At 37.7% G+C, this 26319-nt stretch overlaps 1 protein-coding gene across 12 annotated transcripts in view; it reads right to left on the bottom strand.

Moving 5' to 3' along the window:
* The window catches only part of UVRAG (UV radiation resistance associated), a 324682-nt gene that overhangs the window by 151240 nt on the left and 147123 nt on the right, over window positions 1-26319 (bottom strand). For all 12 annotated transcript variants that reach the window (XM_055549116.1, XM_055549117.1, XM_055549115.1 and 9 more), the window contains one exon: window positions 10573-10699. In XM_055549116.1, the coding sequence (XP_055405091.1) occupies window positions 10573-10699 (127 nt within the window). The remainder of the gene's footprint in view (window positions 1-10572; window positions 10700-26319) is intronic.

The following is a 26319-nucleotide window of genomic DNA, read 5'->3' as shown; positions in this document are numbered from 1 at the left end:
AGCTAAGAAGGTCAGAGCTAATTTAATGCTTAAAAACAATAGGCAGATCCTATGGGAAGCAGTGTACTATACTGGAAAGTCTGTGGGCTTAGGAATACGAAAAATCTGGGTTAAATTTTACTTTTGGGACTCTAAACAAGTGCTAACTTCTCTGAAGTTCATTTTCCTCATCTGTAAAATGGAGATAGTTTTACTTTTACTGAATATTTGTATTCTCTCAACCTGTCCCCATGAAGCTCCAAGTAGATAATGTATACAACCAGCTTGATTGATTTTACTTAAAAATAATCATCACAAAGCACAATCAGGCACAACATCCAACGATTCTATTACAATTTCCTCCTTAATTTGCTTTCTCATTCTTGGAGATCACTACTCCATACATTACCCAAATTCTTACAACTCCTCTAAATCCTATATATTAAGTACCTTACCTCATAAACCTGGAAATAATAGAAAGATTTCTTTATAATCCTACCTACAACCCAATATGAAACTCAGTGGCCTCTATGCTGTTTTCTTAGCCTTCTCCTATTCAGTGGATAAGGAAAATATCTTCACTTACACTTGAATTTCTTCTTTTCCAACCCCATGTCATGCTACTCTCTTCCTAATAAATTATTTTCCAGCAACAGTGGCCTCCCGTCTATTCTATAGCACAGGCACTTCCTATGTCCAAGCCTTTCACTTGCCGTTCCCATTGCTGGAATTCTTATCTTCTAAGACTGAGCTACTCAAGCAATTCTTTCCTGAGCAATCTGTGTAAAAATGGTCTCCCAAAGTTCTCTTCTATCACCACAGCTTGTTTAGAATCCTTCTCACAATCTGATATCTACTTTACTTCTTGGCTTCTTATTTATCATCTTACCCACTAAGTAACTACCCAAAACTGGAAGTCTTAATTCTTCCCTTTCTCCCAATATCTGCTTCTCTCCAGTATTTGTTTTGATGAATGGTTTAATTACCTGGCCAGCTGTCCAAATCAGAAATTGGAAAATATCTAAATCTTTCTCTTTCCCTCTCTCCTCCAATCCACTAAATCATCAACAGTAGAGTCCATCATTAAATATCTTTTGAACCCACAGATTCCCTCCTCCCTTTATATTTCCAAACTGTTTAGATTTTAATTATGTACTGCTTAGATTACTGTAATAATTTCTATTATGAGAATTCCTTACCCATAACTCTTCAAAGAGAACTTTCTGAAACATACACCTAATCTCCATTCTGTGTAACGGTCATCAGTCATCATACAGTCTTGTTTACTTTTTTGTCTTTGAGAAATTTGTTTAAGTTATTTCAATAGATCTCCAAACTTTTTGACATAACTTCCTTTTATGTCATTTATTGCCTCTTCAGCCTCTCCTAGGGACCTTTACTCAAACGTTAGTTGAAGCTTTACCGAATTACCTGAAATTCTCTAATCAACTTCCATGCCTCTGTGTAACTGTTCCCTCCACCTGGGAAGTCTCCCCTTCTCCCCCCAGCTATCAGCTCAAGTGCCACCCCCACCTTACATGGAGTTCTGGTTTTCAGATGCTCATCATCTGTGTTCCTACGGTATTCTCTACATATTTCTGTCATGCAACCATCACATCTATCCTTCTGTTTCCATCATCTTATATAATGCCTGGCTCCTTTGGCTGCTCCAAAAATAAAAGTAGACATGTACATCCACACGTACTCAATGCCCTTTCCACATCCTTTACATGCCCTGTGATTGATCTCCTTTTACTTCTGTGTTGAAACATCTAATTGTAAATGTATTTTTTTGTAAATGTCATTTCCAATGCTTTTGAGGAGTAAACAGAGAAAAAACGATGACAAACCAAACAAAATTCTGTCAGGTGGCTTACTTCTAAACATCTGTATCTTCTATTGCAAGAGGGGGAGATTAAAATATGCTAGTCTGACTTTCTTACAATCCAATTAAGATATTACTGAAATAAATCATTACAAATATATGGAAAATGAATCCTTCTGAAAAGAAAATCTGAGGTTTACTAAGAACCCACCTTTTTCCTCCCCACCACGAAACTGTTTGCCTTTTACTGCCTTTCACAAGCTACATACAATGCCAATGACTAAAAATAAACTTTAATAAATCCTGGGGAAACTGCCTCTGGGTCCAAAAAATTCTGAAAGGCAGTTATTCCTTTTGAAGGAAATTTATTTAGGAATTTCTGTCAGATGGCTATAGGAAATCAGAACATACACACAGATGAATAAAATTTAAATTTTGCCATCATTTCTAATAAACATATCTTGAATTACAAAGTTTGTGAGAAGCAATTTTTCAATTTGTGACCTTATGACCTAAGAGGAGAAAATTGTTACACAATGCTTAATAATGTTTTTGTAGATTCAAATGGAAATCTATGACCTTTTGATGGAAGCTAAGGCACCACTTTAAACATACTGTCGGGGGACTTCCCTATTGGCCCAGTGGTTGAGAATCTGCCTTCCAATGCAGGGGACACTGGTTCAATCCTTGGTTGGAGAACTAAGATCCCACATGCTGTGGGTTTAGTTGTGTGGGATCTTATTCCAAGGAATAAGGACAACCCAAGGAAGTCCATGTGCCTTAAGATCCTGCACGTTTCAATAAAGATAAAAAATACCACATGCCACAGCTAAGATGTGACACAACCAAAAGTAAATAATACATAGATATATTTTAAGAATCAAATATACTGTGTGATTCTTCTTTTATCTGAGATGCAGGCCAAATGATTCACTGACCAAGCAGAAGTTAATTAAATTAAACATTTTAGTAGTGTAAACATATAGTAGTCATGTATGGATGTGAGAGTCGGACTACAAAGTAAGCTGAGCACCAAAGAATTGATGGTTTTGAACTGAGGTGTTGCAAAAGACTCTTGAGAGTCCCTTGGACAGCCAGGAGATCCAACCAGTCCATCCAAAAGGAAATCAGTCCTGAATATTCATTGGAAGGACTGATGCTGAAACTGAAACTCCAATATTTTGGCCACCTGATGAGAAGAACTGACTCCTTGGAAAAGACCCTGATGCTGGGAAAGATTGAAGGCTGCGGGAGGAGAAGGGGACGACAGAGGATGAGATGGTTGGATGGCATCACTGATGCAATGGACATGAATTTGAGTAAGCTCCGAGAGCTGGTGATGGACAGGGAAGTCTGGCATGCTGCAGTCCATGGGGTCACAAAGAGTCGAACATGACTGAGCAACTGAACTGAACTAACACACACACATACACATATATATATAACTTTAATTACTGAAATTTCTTGCAAAATGATAATAAGAAATTATAATTGATAGAAAACTTCATGTAAATCATTTATTTTGGCAATACAAGATCAAAACGTTTTTATTAACTACAATTACCAGAGGAATTTCTTTCCAGATCTGAACAATGAAATCTGACATTTCTGATCTCTTCTACACACAATGTCACTTAAAGAATGTGTTTTTGGTTCTTGCTTATCAAAACATATTAAAGACTGTAAAATAGGAGTTGAGTATAGCTAATTAGAGAACTCCAATAGGTCATTCCCACCAAATGGCTTTTCAGTTAACAAATGACATCTACAGAAACATGTAGGTCAGAGAATCTTTACCCCCTCCCATCTTTTATTGCTGGGAAATTTATCATTAGCATAAAGCTCCAAAAAATAAAGAGATTCATCAAAAAAGATGAATAAATCCCTAACCTTTTTGCCAAGTCTATCTCCTAAAATAACTAGAATCTCAGAGATGTAAGAAATCTTAACTATATAATCCAAAAGTTTGTTTGTGAAAAGGAAATAAGCCCCCCCACCCAAAGTTGGATGACTTGCCTAAGGACATACAGAGAGACTGGCAGACCTTTCATCCAGATATCTTAGTTAATTAAGATACAATCAAATCCAAGAAATCTTTGGGGAAAATTCACTTTACTCATCCTGTAATAAAAAGGAATATAGCAGAACAAAGTTCTCCATCTAATAGTCCACAGGTCAAATGGAAAATCAGCAAACTATCAGTCAGTTTATCTGCTAGACATATACCAGAGGAAGCAACAATGATATTAATATTTACTAAAAACAAGACAGGCTTTGGATGAAATGAATCTAAATTTGAATCTGCATCTGTTATTTATCCATGCCACCTTGGGAAATGTCTCTAAGCCCCAGCTTTCCTCATTTGGAAAAGGGAGTAAAAATTATTGTCTCTTAGTATTATTTTAAGAATTAAAAGATAATATTGTAAGTGAAAAAAGATCTGGCATGTTACACGATTTTAATAAAAATTACCTGCTTCACAGTATTGTGTAGAAGTCAGATTTTGCAAGGTTTTAGATAGCATGGAATGGTAAGAAAAGCAAGAATCTGGAGATGAAGGGTGTGCATCTACATTTCAACTCTGCTCCTGGTTGTACCTTGCTAAGCCTCTTGCTTTCTCAGTATCTTATGAAACGAAGTAACAATACTTGTCAGGGAACTTTAAGGACCAAATATAACCATCCTTGTATAAGCACTTCCTAAGTATAATATAGTGTTACATATATGTTATTGTTAATATAAAGAAACTAATTGGATTAAAAAGTAGTTTGTTACTACAAGGATTAGGGGAAAGTATTAGTTACTTAATCATGTGGAGTCTTTGCAACCCCATGGACTGTGGCCTGCCACACTCCTCTGTCCATGGAATCCTCCATGCAAGAATACTGGACTAAGTAGCCTTTCGCTTCTCCAGGGGACCTTCCCGACCCAGGGATCGAACCTAGGTCTCCTGCATCGCAGGCAGATTCTTTACTGTCTGAGCTACCAGGGAAGCCCCCAGTTAAGGAATTCTGCTTTTGTAAAGTTAGTATCACTCCCCAGGCACCAATGAAGAGTTCTCAAATTTTATCAACATGTGTAATTGTGTTTCAGTTCTACTGAAAACATTTCCTAAGACCGATGTTTCAAACCATTTTCTAAACCAAATTTCAAGCAAATTAATGTAGGTCAAGTGTTGTTTCTTATCTCAAAGATTTGAGGGTTGAGTCAGAGCAAAAGACCCTATAAACCAATATATAATTAGTTAATGTGAAGGTTGTCTTTATTGAAATGCTAAAGAGGGGAAATCTGCTTTTCTTTTTTTTAATTAAATGGCGTAACTAAAATATCTGCTGGAAATGAAAATATATACATTAACAAACATTAATGTTGAAAAGATCAGTTCCTGACCCAGCTGGAAGTTAACTGTGGAAGTTACAAGTTGGACCACTGCCTTCCAGAATGGGAAGGGGAAACTTATAAGTGCGGATTAATGAGTCCCCTCAGAGTTATGTGGCCACCCAACAAGTCAGGAACATTGGACAGAAATTATCTTTTTGTTGCCTCTTTGCATAAATCATTCAGCTGCAATGAATATTTGCAAAACACAATACATACATACATATATAAAATAGGCTTCTTCCAAATGTGTACACAAATCAACCCCTATGGCACCACTATGAGCTGCTATCCTTCTTGCACAGATGTATAAAAAGATGCAGAATTAATTAACTCCTTTATGGTCATTCAGAAAAATCAGTAGCAAAGACAAAATGTCATATATTACTGACTCTGTATCCTAAGTGAGCTTTTGGGCTGAGAACCAAGTATGAAGATCAAGCACCAAGTGTCAAAGAGAAGCCGTGATATGTAAGAAGCCACCAGTACTATTTTAAGTAGCAAATTATTTCACTACTGGCTAGCAAACACACTAAATCAAAGCTGCAAACAGGGACAAACACAATTTTCCCCTTCATGTTACCAATACCAATGGCGCAAGTGCTTCTAAAATATTGTAACATGGCTCAGTATTCATTAAATAGTACATTGATGTACATGTACAAGAATGATGTTCAACACAAATGAACTTTTAATAGATAAGAGTATGTCTCTGGTAACCTAGCACAATCACTATAAAAAATAGGGGTCCCCAGCAAGTAGATTAGGGTCTACTGGTACCTAACTATGGTTAGCTGTATCTAGTCAACCCTTCTTTCCCATTCCTCAGGTCTCATCACCAGTTTACAAAGATTCCCAATGGCACAAAAGCACAGCCAACAACAGCACCCATTCTTCTGCTTAAATTTGAGCCCAAAGTGTCAACGTTAGATTCTAACCTGCCAACAACTCTAAGAGTTCAGAGAAATATAAAATAATACTCATCTCCAAAAACATATATGAAAGTGGGAAGAAAGCTCCTGAAGTACAAAGTCAGTGTTCAAAACCAGCAATTCTGAACCATCCTGGCAAATCCATATTTACCTTGAACATTACCATCCTTTCTTTCTATGATAAAATGGAGATATAAGAATATGCTGACTATGACTTCACTCTCAGAGTCAAAATGGGTATCTACAAAATCTTACAGTCTTCCTTTGTAGCACTGTTTGGCATCAGAACTCTGAACACAGGCTCTGTCATAACTTGCTACGTGGCTTTGGGCCTCTGAAACTCAGTTTCCTCATCTATAAATTGGATAATAACATATATGATATCTTTATTAATAGATGGATATAAATAACACTGCCTTTAATTCACAGGACAATTAGTAAGAACAAAATGAGATAACGAATGGAAAACACATGACACTGCCTGGCACTAATAAAGCATTCTACAGTTATTAGTGATTCTTATTACACCTCACTCTTTTTTTTAATTAATTAATTTTAATTGGAGGCTAATTACTTTACATTACTGTGGTGATTTTTGCCATACATTGACATGAATCAGCCACAGGAGTACATATGTTCCCCATCCTGAACCACCCCTCCTCCCCCCACCTCTCTCTCCACCCCATCCCCCTGGGTTGTCCCAGAGAACCAGCTTTGGGTGGCCTTCTCCATGCAGTGAATTTGCACTGGTCATCTATTTTACATATGGTAATATACATGTTTCAATGCTATTCTCTCACATCGTCCCACCCTTGCCTTTTCCCACGTAGTCCAAATGTCTGTTCTTTACATCTCTTGTCTCTTTTGCTGTCTTGCATATAGGGTTGTCATTACTGTCTTTCTAAATTCCATATATATATGTTAAAATACTGTATTGGTATTATCACACCTCAGTCTTTTAAATGGGATAGAAGTCACTGTTTAGAAGTTCACCTGCTTCAATGCTGGTGATAGGACTTCTATCAGAATAAAAGGGAAAAATAAAACTGGGAACACAAGTGAAAAACTATATCTCCCTATCTTTTTACCATATGCCAGAATAACATAAATTCCATGGACTTTACACAACCTATTGCTGATAAAAGGTGGTTATCAACCTGTGATTAAGTTTTGCAATCAACAGAAAGAGTTTAATCATATCATTTGTCAATTGTGAACTTCAGTAAGGTATTTAATGTTTCTGACCATGATTCCTCAACTATAAATGTAAATAATAACTGTACCTACCTAATAAAGTTACCATGGTGATTAAATGACTCATATCTATGAAGTGATAAGTATGGTAACCTGGGCTTCCCAGGTGGCTCAGACGGTAAAGAATCTGCCTGCAAAGCAGGAGAGCCAGGTTCGATCCCTAGGTTGGGAAGATCCCCTGAAGAAGGGCATGGCAATTCCCTCCAGTATTCTTACCTGGAGAATCCCATAGACAGAGAAGCCTGGCAGGCTATAGTTCATGGGGTCATACAGAGTTGGACACAACTGAGCAACTATCACTTTCACATGGTAAATGAAATACTGTAGTTATCATTATTTTTGCTCCTCTTATTAGAAAAAGGCAAAAGTTCCTAACCCCTCTAAAATTCTAGAGTGTTTTCATTTTAAAAACTGATGATCTTGAAAAAGATATGTAGACATACATGCTACAGGTCGCAGGCAATTTGAGTATTGTAATAGTTGATGGTACTTTCAAAGCACCAAAAAAACTAAACAAACCATGTCTTCTCATAGATTCAGTAAGTTCAGTTCAGTCGCTCAGTCGTGTCTGACTCTTTGCGACCCCCATGAATCCCAGCACACCAGGCCTCCCTGTCCATCACCAACTCCCGGAGTTCACTCAGACTCATGTCCATCGAGTCAGTGATGCCATCCAGCCATCTAATCCTCTGTCGTCCCCTTTTCCTCTCGCCTTCAATCTTTCCCAGTATCAGGGTCTTTTCAAATAAGTCAGCTTTTCACATCAGGTGGCCAAAGTACTGGAGTTTCAGCTTCAGCATCAGTCCTTCCAATGAATATTCAGGACTGATTTCCTTTAGGATGGACTGGTTGGATCTCCTTGCAGTCCAAGGGACTCTCAAGAGTCTTCTCCAACACCACAGTTCAAAAGCATCAATTCCACTGCGCTCAACTTTCTTTATAGTCCACCTTTCACATCCATACATGACTACTGGAAAAACCATAGCCTTGACTAGACGGACCTTTGTTGGCAAAGTAATGTCCCTGCTTTTCAATATGCTATCGAGGTTGGTCATAACTTTCCTTCCAAGCAGCAAGTGTCTTTTAATTTCATGGCTGCAGTCACCATCTGCAGTGATTTTGGAGCCCAGAAAAATAAAGTCTGATACTGTTTCCACTGTTTCTCCATCTATTTCCCATGAAGTGATGGGACCGGATGCCATGATCTTCATTTTCTGAATGTTGAGCTTTAAGCCAACTTGTTCACTCTGCACTTTCATCACGAGGCTTTTTAGTTCCTCTTCACTTTCTGCCATAAGGGTGGTGTCATCTGTGTATCCGAGGTTATTGATATTTCTCCCAGCAATCTTGATTCCAGCTTATGTTTCTTCCAGCCCAGTGTTTCTCATGATGTACTCTGCATATAAGTTAAATAAGCAGGATGACAATATACAGCCTTGACCTGCTGCTTTTCCTATTTGGAACCAGTCTGTTGTTCCATGTCCAGTTCTAACTGTTGCTTTCTGACCTGCATACAGATTTTTGAAGAGGAAGGTCAGGTGGTCTGGTATTCCCATTTCCTTCAGAATTTTCCACAGTTTATTGTGATTGACACAGTCAAAGGCTTTGGCCCAGTCAATAAAGCAGAAATAGATGTTTTTCTGGAACTCTTGCTTTTTTGATGATCCAGCGGATGTTGGCAATTTGATCCCTCGTTCCTCTGCCTTTTCTAAAACTAGCTTGAACATCTGGAATTTCATGGTTCACATATTGTTGAAGCCTCGCTTGGAGAATTTTGAGCATTACTTTACAAGCATGTGAGATGAGTGCAATTGTGTGGTAGTTTGAGCTTAGAGAATGGTATATGAGCACTGGCTTTGACTTAAAGTCTCCAGCTGTGTTAGCTCCTAACAAGAGAGTCAGCCTGTTCTTTAAAGCTAGGCATTGACTTCTCTTCTTTAGCTATGAAAATCCTAGAAGGCATCTTATTAAACATGGATGTTTTGTTTTCACTAAAAATCTGCTGTTCAGTGTCGCCACCTTCATTCATTGTCTAACTAAATCTTCTCAATAACTTGCTGCAGCTTCTACGTCTGTACTTGCTGTTTCACCTTGCACTTCTATATTTCGGAGACAGCCTCTTCCCTTAACTTAATGGAGTAATCTCTACTAGCATCAAACATTTCTTCTGCAGCTTCGTCACCTCTCTCAGCCCTCACAGAATTGAAGGGAGTTAGAGCCCTGCTCTGGATTAGGCTCTGGCTTAATTGAATTTTGTGATTGATTTGACCTTCTAAGCAGACCTTAGTCTAAAACTTTCTCTATATCAGCAATACAGCTATTTAACTTTTTATCATCCATGTACTCAATGAAGTAGCACTTTTAATTTCCTTCAAGAACTTTTCTTTGCATTCACAGCTTGGCTGTTTGGCTCAAGAGCCTAGCTTTCAGCCTATCTTGGCTTTCAACATGCTTTCCTCACTAAGCTTAATCATGTTTAACTTTTGATTTAAAGTGACAGACATATGACTCTTCCTTTCACTTGAACATTTAGAGGTTACTGTCAGGTTATTAACTAACTTAATTTCAGTATTATTGTGGCTCAGGGAATAGGAAGACTCCAGGGGAGGGAGAAAGGGAAATGGCTAGTCAGTGAAACAGAACATACATAACATTTATTAAGTTTATTGTCCTATATGGGTGTGATTTGTGGTGTCCCTAAACAATTACAATTGTACATCAAAGATCACTACTCACAGATCACCATAAAAAAATACAATAATAATGTAAAAGTCTGAAGTATTGCAGTTATCATAGGATCTAGCAGTTCTACTCTCAAGTATATTCAAGAGAAATAAAAACATACTTCCCTACAGAAACTTAGATATGAATGTTCACAGAAGCATTATTCAGAAGGGCAAAAAATGAAAACAATCCAAATTTTCATCAATGGATGGATGTACAAATAACATGTAGTATATCCATGTAACTAAATTAATGCCTGTTTCCTGACAGGAGATTCTGCTTATGCAGGTATGTTCCATTTGAAAATGTGAAGTGTGTGTGTGTGCATATGTACACTTTATGTATCAATTTCAAAATACTTCAAAATTTTTTAAAAATTTGTTTTAGTAAACTTATAAAAGATGACTATTTAAGCCCACGGTGAAAAAGGAAAATTACTGAATGTGGAGGCTAGGCAGTTTGTAAGGTATTTTCACTCACCTTTGTCCTGTAATGCAATTTGTTCTTTATGCAGCAAGACTACCTCCCGTCCCAAAGCTTTCTTCTGTCTTTCCAGTTCATTTCGAAGCACCAAAATTTTTAATTGCAGGCACTCACTTTCTTTTTTCTAAATAATTAAAAATACAGGTAAATTTATGAATATAAAAGTTATGACTGAATAACAACATGCATAATGTTTCAAATGTGAGTGGTTTAAAGAAGTTTAATACTCATGTAACTTATAGATCTCTTGAGTGATTTAATTATCAGCATCTGTCATTCTAATGGAATGAATACAGATATAAGCAAAATGGAGATTAGAAATAAATCTAAAGTCTGGGAACAGTTCTTTCTAAAAGACACTATAAAATATCTCAGGCCTCTTTCCTGACACCACAATGCAATAGGACACAAGTTAATAATAAAAAAAAGTGGGGTTTCCTTGGTGTTTCAGTGGTTAAGAATCTGCCTTGCAAGGCAAGGAACACTGGTTCAATCTCTGGTCCCTTCATGCCTCAGAGCAGCTAAGTTTATGCGCCACAACTACTGAGCCATGCTCTGGAGCCCACAAGCCACAGCTACTGAAGCCCGTGCTCCGCAACAAGAGAAGGCACCACGATGAGAGGCCTGCATACCGAGTGAGTAGCCCTGGCTCGCTGCAGCTAGAGACAGCCTGCACATAGTAAGGAAGACACACCACGGCCAAAAAACAACTCAAATTTTTTTAAAAGCCCTACTGGAATTAGAAATTAGACTGATATTGAATTGAATTAAAAACAATAATAAAGAAACAGAGTTTTCAAAATGCTCAACACAGAGCTATCTTAGGACCCAGTGTTGCACCCAACAGAGTTAAAAACATGTCCATACAAAAATGTGAATATGACTGTTAGAGCAGCATTACTCATAACAGCCAAACAATGAAATCAATCCAAACGTGCACTATCTGATGACTAGATAAACAAAATGTGGTGGATATACAAAGGAATACTATTTGGCAGTAACAAGTGAAGTACTGATATATGCTACAACATGGATGAATCCTGAAAACATTATACTAATTGAAAAAAAGCCAGTTTTAAAAGGTCACAGACTCCCATTTATATGAAATTTCCAAAATAAGCAAATCCACAGAAAAAAGATTTCCATCCTTACCAAACTCAACTAAAGGTGCTCTAATAACCCACAGATTTTGGAGAAACCCAAGTAGGGACCTGGTGTTTTCAACCCATCCAAACAGTAACTAGCCAAGCCACACCACAAGGGGAGCCTGGAGCCTTGTTAACAGCTGTAACAATGCAACCCTCTTCCTCCGTACTGGGTAGTATCAGAGGCAGCCAAGTAGAGAGAGCTTTCACTACTATGCAGTGGTACTGAAACCACCCTATCATCTACATGGGCAGCTAGAACTCCCACCCTTAATCAACACTATCAACTCCTTTTGCACGCGTGCACACACACAAACACTCGCTCTCGCTCTCTCTCTCTCTCACACACACACACACACACCTCTGCCACATGGGTGTCATCGGAAGCTTCTTGGGGAACTTGGACTTCTACCCCAACTTGGCAGTAATGAGATGGTTGCTCTTCCTTCCTCTACCAGAGGTGTCAGAGGAAGTCAGGTAAAATAGAAGATTTAAATAAGATCCAGAGACTCATAATATAATACCCCAAATGTACAAGTTTCAATGAAAAATCATTCATGATATTAAGAACTACGAAGATGTCAAAGTAAATAAAAAAGGATAATCAACATATGCCAACACTTGAGACAAACAGAAAATATAATTATCTGACAAAGATCTGAGAGTAGCTATCAATAGATAGCTTCAATAGAATTGCTTCAATAGAAATTAAGAACCTATATGGGAATAGAATCTTAAAATGAGTGGATATATGTATAACTGATTCACTATGCTGTACAGCAGAAACTAACACAACACTGCAAATAAACTATATTCCAATAGAAATTAATTTGAAAAAAGAAATTAAGAACATGCTTGAAACAAATTAAAACAGAACATCTTGACAAAAAAATAGAAAATCTCAATAAAGAAAGTGAAAACCTAAGAAGTGAAATTAAAAAACTCAATGAATGAGCTCAAAAGAAGAATGTAGGAAACAAAGAAAAGAATCTTTAATCTGGAAGACCGAACAATAGAAACTACCCAGTTTAAACAACGGAGATACAAATGAACAGAACCGCAGGATCTGCGGAATGATACCAATTTGTATCATCAAGTACCAGGAGGAAAGTAGAAAGTGGGCAAAAATGAAAAGGACTTGTAGAAATAATGGTTACAAATTTTCCAAATTAGGCAAAATAAATCTACTGATCCAAGAAGTTAGTGAACTCCAAACAGAATAAATTACATGAAGAAAATCACAACGTAAATGAAACCAAAAGCTATGTTTTTGAAAAGGTCAATACGGACAAACTTTTAGCCAGGCTAACCAAGAGAAAAGACAGAAACTAATTTGAGAAATGAAAGAAGGATCATCACAATGATCTCATAGACATTAAAAGAATAATTTACAATACTATAAACAACTCTATGCCCATAAATTTGATACCTCAGAAGAAACGGATCAACTCTGTGAAAGACAATCTACCATAACTCACACTAGGAGAAATAGATAATCCACACAGGCACACACACACACACACACACACACACCTCACAGTAGGAGAAATAGTATATATATAGACACACATACATGTATATATGTATGTCTGCTGCTAAGCTGCTGCTGCTAAGTCGCTTCAGTCATGTCCAACTCTGTGTGACCCCATGGACTGGAGCCTACCAGGCTCCTCTGTCCATGGGATTTTCCAGGCAAGAGTACTGGAGTGGGGTGCCATTGCCTTCTCCGATATGTATGTCTATTCAGATTATCTATTTCTCCCAGTGTGAGTTTGGCAGTTATGGTAGATTTTAGATATAAATATAATTTCTTATATATAAGAAATTAAATCAATAATTAATAACCTTCAAAAACATAAAGCACCAATCCTGATGGTTTTACTGATGAATTTTACCAAACATTTAAATAAGATATAATACCATTTTTTGAAAATCTCTCCCAAAAGTTCTAGAAGAGCTTCCTAACTCATTCCATGAGGCCAGCATCATTCTCACATCAAAATCAAAGACATCACTAGAAAGGAAAATTACAGACCAATATTTCTCATAAACATAGGTGCAAAATCCCCAACAAAATATTGGCAAATCAAATCATCTATATATATAAAGAATTATACCATGGCCAAATGAACTGTATTCCAAGTATATAAGACAAAGGTTCAGCTTTCAATAATCAATTAATGGATTCACCACATCAACCAGGCTCAAGAAAAAAAACACATAACCATATCAATAGGTACTGAAAAAGCATGCAACAAAATTCAACTAGAAGTAAAGAACTTCATCAATTTAGTAAAGAATACTTGCCAAGAAACCTACTAATATTTGCCAAAATATTTAATGGTGAGAAGCCAGATGCTTTCTTCCTATGCTGGAGCACAACACAAGGATGTCCCCCACTTTCACCACTCTCTTACGCATGTACTCAAAGTCCTAGCTAAGCAATAAGGGAAGAAAAGGAAATAAAAGATATATATACTGGGAAAGAAGAAATGAAATCATGTTTGTTTACAGACGGTATAAGTGTCTATGCAGAAGATTTCAAAGAATCAACAACAACAACAAAAAAGAAACCAAAAAACCAACCTAAAACCTCCTAGAACTAAAATAGGCGGTTATTAAGAGCAAGGTTGCATGACACAGTTTTAATACACAAAAGTCAACTGTTTTCTTACATAACAACAAAGGATAATGGGAATTTGAAATTAAAAACACAGCATTGATTATATTAGCATGAAAGTATAAAATACTTAGGTATAAATCTAACAAATTATGTAGAAGAGCTATAAGAAGACAACTACAAAACTCCAAAGAAAGTAGTCAAAGGAGACACCGCCCAAAAATGGAGAATATCCATGTTCATGGATAGGAAGATACTATTAAGATATATCAATTTTTCCCAACTTGATCTACAGATTTAGCAACATTCCAGCAAATTATTTTGTGGATATCAACAAACCGATTATAAAGTTTAAAGAGAAAAGCAAAAAACCCAGAGTCACCAACAAAAGTACAAAGTAGGAAGACTGACACTATCTTCTGTCAAGACTTACTATAAAGCTACAGTAATGAGGACAACTGGGTATGGGCAAAAGAAGAGACAGACAAATCAACAGAACAGAATATAGAGCCCAGAAATATGGTCCCCAACTAATGAGAAAGGAATAAAAACAATTCAATGGAGAACGGACAGCCTTTTCACCAAAGGGTGCTGGAACCACTGGACACTCATATACAAACGAACAAAAACAAAATAAAAAATTTAGATACAGACCTATACGTCTCACAAAAATTAACTCAAAATCAATCACATATCTAAATGTGAAATAAAAATTACTACAACTACAAAACTTTTAAAGGATAACAGTGGAGAAAATCCAGGTAGCCTTAGGCTCGGAGATGATTTTCTACATACAACACCAAACAATGAGCCATGAAGGAAGCAATTGTTAAGCTGGACTTCATTAAAATCAAAACTTGTGCTCTGCAAAAATGACTATTAGTAGAATGAAAAGAGAAAATATTTGAAAACCAATTATCTGATAAAGGAACAGAATACAAAATGTGCAAAGAACTCTAAAACTCAACAACAGAAAAATAAACAACCCAATTAAAAAATAGGCAACCAATCTGAACTGTAATGTCATCAAAGAAGATGTAGGGTATATAAAAAGCATAATAAAGTACATAAGGATATGAAAAGATTCTCACTATAATAAGTCATCAGGGAACTGTAACTCAAACAACAATTAGATACCACTACACAACTACTGGGGCTTCCCTGGTGGCTCAGACAGTAAAGAATTCACCTGCAATGCAGGAGATCCCAGTTCAGTTGCTGGATCGGGAAGATCCCCTGGAGAAGGGATAGGCTACCCACTTATTCTTGGGCTTCCCTGGTGGCTCAGTTGGTAAAGCGTCTGCCTGCAATGCAGGAGACCTGTGTTCAATCCCTGGGTCGGGAAGATCCCCTGGAGGAAGAAATAGCAACCCACTCCAGTATTCTTGCCTGGAGAATTCCATGGACAGAGGAGCCTGGTAGGCTACAGTCCATGGGATCACAAAGAGTCGGACACAACTGAGCGACTTCACTTCACTTCACACAACTATTAGAATGGTTTATTTATTTATTTATTTATTTTAATTTTATTTTTATTTATTTATTTATTTTTAAAATTTTATTTTATTTTTAAACTTTACATAATTGTATTAGTTTTGCCAAATATCAAAATGAATCCGCCACAGGTTTAAATTGCACATACTGACAATACTAAATGTTTGCAAGGATGTGGAGCAACAGGAACTTTCACTCATGGTTGATTGATGGCAATGCAAAATGGTATAGCCATTTTAGAAGATGGTCTAGCAGTTCCTCACAAAATTAAACATAGGTTTACTATATGATCTAAAAACTGTGTTCCCAGATATTAACCCGGATGAGTTGAAAACTTGTGTTCACACAGAAACCTACACATAAATGTCTATAGCAGCTTTATTCAAAATTGCTAAAACTTGGGAATAACCAAAATATACCTCAAAAGGTTAAAAGATAAACTGTGGCATATCCAATAACAATGGAGCATTATTCAGCAATAAAAGAAAAAAGAAAGAAATGAGCTATGAAAAGTTTGAGAAGACATGGAGGAACCTTAAATGAATATAGTTAAGCTCAACATTCAGAAAACTACGATCATGGCATCTGGTCCCATCACTTCATGGGAAACAGATGGGGAAACAGTGGAAACAGTGTCAGACTTTATTTTTTGGGGCTCCAAAATCACTGTAGATAGTGACTGCAGCCATGAAATTAAAAGACACTTACTCCTTGGAAAGGAAGTTATGACCAACCTAGATAGCATATTAAAAAGCAGAGATATTACTTTGCCAACAAAGGTCCATCTAGTCAAGGCTATGCTTTTTCCAGTGGTCATGTATGGATGTGAGAGTTGGACTGTGAAGAAAGCTGAGCGCTGAAGAATTGATGCTTTTGAACTGTGGTATGGAGAAGACTCTTGTGAGTTCCTTGGACTGCAAGGAGATCCAACCAGTCCATCCTAAAGGAGATCAGTCCTGGGTGTTCACTGGAAGGACTGATGCTGAAGCTGAAACTCCAATACTTTGGACACCTCATGCGAAGAGTTGACTCACTGGAAAAAACCCTGATGCTGGGAGGGATTGGGGGCAGGAGGAGAAGGGGACAACAGAGGATGAGATGGCTGGATGGCATCACTGACTCAATGGACATGAGTTTGAGTGAACTCCGGGAGTTGGTGATGGACAGGGAGGCCTGGCGTGCTGTGATTCATGGGGTCACAAAGAGTCTGACAGGACTGAGTGACTGAACTGAACTGAAGTAAAAGAAACCAATCTGAAAAAGCTACATGCTATATCATCCCAACTATGTTACATTCCTATGTTACATTGTTATATTGAGTGCTTCACTCAATATGCCATAAAATTTGGAAAACTCAGCAGTGGCCATAAAATTGGAAAAGGTCAGTTTTCATTCCAATCCCAAAGAAAGGCAATGCCAAAGAATGTTTAAACTACCGCACAATTGCACTCATCTCACACACTAGCAAGGTAATGCTCAAAATTCTCCAAGCCAGGCTTCAACAGTACATGAACCAAGAACTTCCAGATGTTCAAGCTGGATTTAGAAAAGGCAGAAAAACCAGAGATCAAATTGCCATCCATTAGATCATAGAAAAAGCAAGAGAATTCCAGAAAAACATCTGCTTCTGCTTTACTGACTACGCCAAAGCCTTTGCCTATGTGGACCACAACAAACTGTGGAAAATTCTTCAAGAGATGGAACACCAGACCATCTTACCTGCCTCCTGAGAAATCTGTATGCAGGTCAAAAAGCAACAGTTAGAACCGGACATGGAACAACAGACTGGTTCCAAATTGGGAATTGAGTACATCAAAGATGTATATTGTCACCCTGTTTATTTAACTTTTATGCAGAGTACATCATGCAAAATGCTGGGCTGGATGAAGCACAAGCTGGAATCAAGACTGCTGGGAGAAATATCAATAACCTCAGGTACCCAGATAACACTACCTTTATTGCAGAAAGCAAAGAAGAACTAAAGAGCCTCTTGATGAAAGTGAAAGAGGAGAGTGAAAAAGTTGACTTAAAACTCAACATTCAAAAAATGAAGATTATGGCATCCAGTCCCATCACTTCATGGCAAGCAGATGGGGAAACAATGGAAACAGTGACAGACTTTATTTTCTTGGGCTCCAAAATCACTGATGGTAACTACAGCCATGAAACTAAAAGATGCTTGCTCCTTGGAAGAAAAGTTATGACCAACCTAGACAGCATATTAAAAAGCAGAGAAATTACTTTGCCAACAAAAGTCTGTCTAGTCAAGGCTATGGTTTTTTCAGTAGTCATGTATGGATGTGAGAGTTTGACTATAAAGAAAGCTGAGCACTGAGGAATTGATGCTTTTGAACTGGGGTGTTGGAGAAGACTCTTGAGAGTCCTTTGAACTGCAAGGAGATCCGACCAGTCAATCCTAAAGGAACTCAGTCCTGAATATTCATTGGAAGGACTGTTATGCTGAAGCTGACACTCCAATACTTTGGCCACGTGATCCAAAGAACTGACTCACTGGAAAGTGATACTGGGAAAGATGGAAGGCAGGAGGAGAAGGGGACGACAGAGGATAAGATGGTTGGATGGCATCACCGACTTGATGGACATGAGTTTGAGCAAGCTCCAGGACTTGGTCGTGGACAGGGCAGCCTGGCGTGCTGCAGTCCACGGGATCAGAGTCGGACACGACTGAACAACTGAACTGAACTGATGTTACATTCCGAAAAAAATGCAAAACTGTGGAAACGGTAAAAAGATCAGAGGTTGCCAGGTGTTCTGAGGGAGGGAGAAAAGGATAAACAGGTGAAGTGTGGGAGATTTTTAGGCCAGTGAAGCGATTCTGTGTGACACTGTAAGGTGAAAACATTGTGCATTTGTCAAAACTCAGATTATACAACAGAGTGAATCCTGCTGATTCAACAACAGGAACAAATGTGCCACTCTAACACAGATGTTAACAACAAAAGAAATGGGAGTGGGCAGCTTTCGGTACTTTCTGCACAGTTTTTCTGTAAATATAAAACTACTGTAAAACACAAAATTCATTTTTTAAAAAAGTGATAGAACTGTACTTCAAAAAAGTCAATTTAACTGAATCTTCATTTCATAAAACAAATCCCAGACACATTCTACCAAAGAATCAATTAAGTCTGCTAAATTAAGTTTGCTTATTTATCTTTCCATAAAATATTTCCTTTTTAAACCTATAAAATCATTCTTTAAACTTAACTCTGCCTCCCTTTTAATCCAAATATCCTGCCAGAATTTGCCTCCAATAAAATGTGAAATCCTACCCCCACAATGAACATATATCTGCCTGCACATGTTTGCATTCACACACTGTCACCACACTATGAATGTATGTGCCGTTCTCTCTTAAGTCTTTATCCAGTGTCAAGAATATGGTTTTCATGATTTTCTGTAACAAAATTCTTAACTAAACGGTCCTTTTCCCAAGTCATATACTAGGTAAAATTTTAATGGGAAGAAAATACAAAATTAATTCAGTAAACTAAATAGGTTACTAAGCCCTGAGATGAGCTGGTGGAAAACTTTTAAAAGAAAAAACTCAGCGTCTCCATTTGATGCCCAGACAATGAGAAAGCGCAGGTACTCAGTGAGATGAGTACTGGTATGGCCTTGCTGGGGCAATGGGGAAGGAAAATGACTTTTGGTAATTGTGTGGAAACCACTTTACAGCTATCGTCTCTCACCCAAAATGCTTTCTTCCTCATCTCTGAAATACTGATTCTAAACAGATGGTATGATCATCTCTTAAAGACATTCAAGCCAAGAAAACAAGCAGTAAAGCTTATTTCCAATCATTATTATTACATTTGACTGGAAAATTTTATGAAATACAAGACATTTCTAGGCAATTTTTTTTCTGAACAAATCATAATATTTATGAAGGGCCTACTACGTTTTTTTCGATAAATGAGAAGTGGTTTCTGCTTTCTAAGGGTTTGGGTCTAAGTGGAGACCAAAGCCATTTTGCCAACTCCCTGTAAAAACAAAAACCAAAACCCACTGAGGACACTTATGAAAGAAAGAGGAATCAAGAAACAATCTGGGTGTCTTTGGTAATCCAGTGGAGAGATCAGTGTTTTCATATCACTGAGGGAAAAACTATATAAATTCTTAGGAACAACCATTTTCTCTAAAGAGTGCTCATTTTCCTTAACCTGAATTTTTCCACAAAATATGTAAACTAGATTCTACCTATGTAGAGGAACAAACTAGAAAAGAAAAACAACTCTTCGGAGAACACAAGGATATGCATAGGTAGGACAGTTAATCTGCTCTTACTGCAGGGTACATGCTCAAACTGGGTTATGCTTATTAGAATCAAAGAACTAAGAGTACACGTTGCTTTAAATACTAAACTAATAGAGGAAGGCATGTGTATGGTATGTTTGTGTCATAGTGCATGTGCAAAAACTGGCCCATTTACAGAAATATATCAAGTCATTCAAAACCAGGATTGTTGGCTCTAATTTCTGATGAATAAACAAACCCCACCCAAGTGGAATATGGGTCTGCTTCCTTTCAAATGAACCAAAGCACTAAAAGATCTTAATGTTCCATAAGTATCTTCTAACGGGGTTCTGTGTTCTACTTACTTGTTAACTCTAAGCACAGATGTCATAAGTGCATTTCTAACGCATCATTTTTAATTGGATATTAGTGTTTTTATACAACACTGTATCTAATCCGAAAATCACAGATATATCCATCTATTTGTAAGCACACACACTCCTTTTTATGCATCTTTATAAAGATACTGATGGGCAATGTTAAAGATTCATTTCAGAATGACAGACCAATCTGTACATGACACATTAGACAATTTTCTTCTCGTAGATTACACTGGAGCCAAAAAGGCTTAGGCAAAAGTTAACAAAGCAGGGTCCAGGAAACATGAGGGTTCCTAAAAGACCATTTCAGAGTCTGTGAGATCAAAAATATTTTCATAATACTACTAAGCTGCTATCTCCCTTTTTCACTCTCATTTTCTCATAATTGTATAGTTGAGTTTTCCAGAGTAAGATCTGTGATATCACAACAGACTCACTGCAGAAGTAAATGTGCAGATTCAGCTGTCTTTTGTTAACCCACACATTATGAATAGATATACTCTAAATTCTTTGAGATCTTTAAAATTTTTAGAGTATAAAGGGGACTTGAGTGATTGCGGGCATTATTCATCTGTATTAGTTTTCCCACCAAAAGTGGAAACAGTTAACAACCTGAAAAAAAGTTTTAGATCTATGGCAGTTGTCCTGTAAGTTAACAAATTTGCTTCAAAATGTCATTTACAGGTTATTTCTATTGTACCTATCCCTACTTAACCACTAAGAAAGTGTAAAATTTTCCTTGGAAAATATTTAATCCAACCCATTAATCTCATAGACTAAGTAGCAATATCAGGCCTAGAACCCAGGTCCAGCTAAGAAGATAAAGTGAAGTGAGTGAAAGTCACTCAGTCGTACCCAACTCTTTGCAACCCCATGGATTATACAGGCCATAGAATTCTCCAGGCCAGAATTCTAGAGTGGGAAGCTGTTCCCTTCTCCAGGGGATCTTTGCAACCCAGGAATTGAACTGGGATCTCCTGCATTTCAGGCAGATTCTTTACCAGCTGAGCTACCAGGAAAGACCAAGGAGATAAAGCAAATATATACATAATAATAAAACATAAGGAGTTCTGCTTTTGATATAAGAGAATAATAAAGTTTAACAAAATATAAGTTTGACCTAACAAACTAGTCCTCCTGCAAGTAACTGCTATAGATGCTAGGTAAAATGCAAAAAGCTACTATTCGAGGGTTCTAAAGATTGATCAGTGGCAGGCAGATTTGGGGATAAACTCAGAACCTGGTGACACTTGGGGTAAATGCCCTCTTTCTGTTACTTTGCTCAGAGAGTGAAACACCAACAGAAAGACAATTACCATTCTGTCAAGAGGAACGAGAGAAAAGAAATTAGGCAATCCAGGTCACCAGAATGGAGGAACCTGGAGAATGGACACCCCTAATTCTGTGTAAATTCAATCTGAGGAGTTCCCTGGTGGTAGAGTGGATAAGTGGAGAAGGCAATGGCACCCCACTCCAGTACTCTTGCCTGGAAAATCCCATGGATGGAGGAGCCTGGTGGACTGCAGTCCATGGGGTCACTAAGAGTCGGACACGACTGAGCGACTTCACTTTCGCTTTTCACTTTCGCTTTTCACTTTCATGCATTGGAGAAGGAAATGGCAATCCACTCCAGTATTCTTGCCTGGAGAATCCCAGGGACGGGGGAGCCTGGTGGGCTGCCGTCTATGGGGTCGCACAGAGTCGGACATGACTGAAATGACTTAGCAGCAGCAGAGTGGATAAGAATCTGCCTGCCAATGCAGGGGCCACAGGTTCGCCCCTCATCTGGGAAGATTCCATATGCCACATGCAGGGCAAGTAAAGCCCATGAGCCACAGCTACAGAAGCCCACATACTCTAGGGCCTGGGAGCCCCAACTATTGAGTTCGTGTGCTGCAACAACTGAAGCATGTCCAATGCTCTACAACAAGAGAAGCCATCACAATGTGAAACCCATGCACCGCAACGAAGCAGCCCCCACTCACAGCAACTAGAGAAAGCCCAAGCATAGCAACAAAGACCCAGCACAACCAAAAATAAACTTAAGAAAATTTTTTAAATTCAATCTGAATCCTAAATCATATAGGCATGAGACAACAGAGAGCAGCTGTGCCTAAGGATGAGCGTCCTGAACTGAAATGTAAGGCAATGTCCACTGCAGGCAAGACAGTTTGAGCCTAACCAAGTTAACTACCTACAAAAATGAAAACATTAATATCTGAAGCAAAGCAACCAAATCCAGAGATTCCACAAAACTACATCCACAATGTCCAGGGTGTGCAATACTACCCAATGCACAAAAAGCCAGGAAAACATGACTCACTCTCTTGGGAAAAGACTATCCACATACGCCAACTCCGAGATGACCCAGATGTTAAAGTTATCAGACACAGACTGTAAAGTCACCATTATAAATGCACTGTGCTTAGTTGCTCAGTCGTGTCTGACTCTTTGTGACCCTATGGACCACAGCCCACCAGGTTCCTCTGTCCATGGGGTTTCTCCAGGCAAGAATACTGGAATGGGATGCCATGCCCTCCTCCAAGGAATCTTTCCCACCCAGGGACCGAACCCAAATCTCTGGCATTGCAGGCAGATTCTTTACCCCTGAGCCACCTGGGAAGCCCACTATTATAAACATGCTAAGTGGAAAAAAAAGTTAATTAGGTTGGTGTAAAGGTAATTACGGTTTTGGATCCTGAATTTTATATCATTGTAACTAGGCTCAAACACATCTTTCTCAATCAAAATAGGAACCATTACCATCAACACATTTTTGCCAATGAGAAATAAGTTTGTTTTTCCTGTAGTATAAAGTATAAAAAGCCTTGCTTCAGGATTCAATTAACACCTGGAAAGCATTTTCTGCACTCTGTTGGTTATACAAGCATTTCCCTACAAAATGCTGTTGAGATGCTTGAAGGAGTGGTAGTCAGTTGGCTAGAGCGCACGTGAATATGGCAGATGACGTAAAACTTCACAGCCCGATTCATTCAACTTTTGAAGTGTTGGTTGTGCAATGTGAGGTCAGGCATTGTCTCAGAGAAGAACTGGACTCTTTCTGTTGATCAGTGCTGGCTGCAGGCATTGCAGTTTTCAGTGCATCTCACTGATTTGCTGAGCATACTTCTCAGATGTAATGGTTTCATTGGGATTCAGAAAGCTGCAGTGGATCACAGAGGCAGCAGACCACCAAACAGTGACCATGACCCTTTTTTTGGTGCAAGTTTGGCTTTGGGGAGGCTTTAGAGCTTCTTCTTGGTCCAACCACAGAGCTAGTCATTGCTGGTTGTCCCATAAAATCCATTTTTTGTCACATATCACAATTTGATCAAGAAACAGTTCATTGTTGCGTAGAATAAGAGATGACACTTCAAAATGACAATTTTTTGATCTGTGGTCAGCTCAAGAGGCACCCACTTATCAAGCTTTTTCACCTTTCCAATTTGCTTCAAATGTCAAATGACCACAGGATGGTCAACGCTGAGTTCTTGGGCACCTGCTCGTGTAGCTGTAAGAGGACCGGTTTCAGTGATCCTCTCAGTTGGTCACTGTCGACTTCTGATGGCCGATCACTGCACTCCCCGTCTTCACGGCTCTCATCTCCTGTGCACAACTTCTTGAACCACCACTTCACTGTATGTTGGTTAGCAGTTTCTGGGCCAAATGCGCTGTTGATGTTGTAAGTTGTCTCCATTGCTTTCTGACCCATTTTGAACTCAAATAAGAAAATTGCTCAATTTTGCTTTTTGTCTAACATCATTTGCAAAGTCTAAAATCCATATAAAATAAACAAGTAATAACTCATTAGCAAAAAACATAAAGCAAGAAATTCACATTAAAATGATGTATAACATAACATTTTTAAGAATGTGTATCAATATCAAATGGCAAATTTCAACAATGCAAAACTGTAATTACTTTTGCGCCAACCTAATATTTTCATACTGAGTAAAAAGACATGAAATCTTGGCAGAGTGAAAGTGTTAAAAATCCAGGCGAATTCTGCTACTAGTCAAGATGTAGTAGGCAAAAGGAACACTGCCTAACTAATTTTACCAGGCTACCATAATCCTAATACCATTCTAACAAAGTAATTTAAAACACTGCATCCCAATATCCTTAAGGACTGTAGGCACAAAAACTCTTAAATTATTACCAGATCAAATCTAGAAAGGTAAAAAAAAATTACACTGTATATTGTAACCATTGGTTTATTCCAGAAATGCAATGTTAGTTAAACACTTGAAATTAAATCAGTGCAGTTCACAGAATCAAGAAGAAAATGTTATGATCATTTATTTCAATAGATGTAGAAAAAGCATTTGATAAAATTCAACATCTGTTCATGACAAAAATTCAGAAATTAGGAATAAGAGGGAACTTCTGAAAGCCAATAAAAGGCATTGCTAACCTTATACTTAATGAAGAAAGCATGAATCATTTCCCCTTATGATTAGAAAAAAGTAAAGGATTTCCATTTGTATCACTTTTATTCAACACTGTACTGTATGTCCTGCTGCTGCTGCTAAGTCGCTTCAGTCGTGTCCGACTCTGTGAGACCCCATAGATGGCAGCCCACCAGGCTCCCCCATCCATGGGATTCTCCAGGCAAGAACACTGGAGTGGGTTGCCACTTCCTTCTCCAATGCATGAAAGTGAAAAGTGAAAGTGAAGTCGCTCAGTCGTGTCCGACTCTTCACGACCCCATGGACTGCAGCCTACCAGACTCCTTCGTCCATGAGATTTTCCAGGCAAGTGTACTGGAGTGCCACTGCCTTCTCCACTGTATGTTCAAGTTATTGAAATAAGGCAGAAAATTTAAGTGCATAAAGTAATCCAAGTTTGCAGATATGATTGTTTATATAGAAAATTCTAAGAAATCTACAAAATAACTGCTGCTGCTGCTAAGTCACTTCAGTCATGTCTGACTCTGTGCGACCCCATGGACAAAATAACTACTAAATTTTAAAAGTTAATAAGATTGCAAGATGCAAAGTAACTAACTTAAACTGAACTATATTCTTATATATTTGCAGTAAACAAATGGAAACAAAATTTCAAAACAATTCCCCTTACAATAATGCCAAAAACAAATAAAAAGCTTCCCATAAAATACTTAGGAAAAACATGAATAAAAGATGCCCAGAATCTGTGCAGTGAAAGCTGCAGAATATTATTGAGAAAATTAAAGAAAAAATCAAAATAAAAGAGATATATGCCATGTTCATGGATTGGAGAACTTGATATTGTTAAGACTGCAATTCTCTACAAATTGATCTACAAATACTGAACAAATTTCCAGTAGGCTTTTTCTTTTTTTGGTAGAAAATGTAAGTTGATTCTCAAATTCACTTGTAAATACAAAGAACCTAGAAAACCCACGGGAATTATTCAAAAAGAACCAAGTTGGAGAACTTACTTCATCTGGTTTTAAGATGACAAAGATATAATAATATAATAGTAAGGGAGTTTGGTATTGGTAAAGGGCAGACATATAGATCAATGGATCAAAATAGAGAATCCAGAAATAAATGCACTCATATATGGTCAACTGATTTCAGACAAACTTTCAATTAAATTTCATGGGGAAAGGAAAGACTGGTCAAGAAATGATGCTAAATCAACCAGACATTCATACAGAAAATGTTACCTCACTTAACTCATTAAAAAAAAAAAAAAAACTTAAGATGGATCATAGATCTAAATGTAAGCCCAAAACTGTAAAATTTCTAGAAGAAAACACCAAAGAAAATTTATATGACTTGGGGTTAGGCAAAGACTTCCTAGAAAGAACACAAAAAGCCCAAACATAAATTTTTTTTAAATGCACTGGATTTCATCAAACTTT

The sequence above is a fragment of the Bubalus kerabau genome, chromosome 15, assembly GCF_029407905.1.
Source record: "Bubalus kerabau isolate K-KA32 ecotype Philippines breed swamp buffalo chromosome 15, PCC_UOA_SB_1v2, whole genome shotgun sequence".
In the NCBI taxonomy this organism is placed as follows: domain Eukaryota; kingdom Metazoa; phylum Chordata; class Mammalia; order Artiodactyla; family Bovidae; genus Bubalus; species Bubalus kerabau.
The sequence above is the reverse complement of the archived record's forward strand: the minus strand, read 5'-3'. Positions and strand labels throughout refer to the sequence as shown.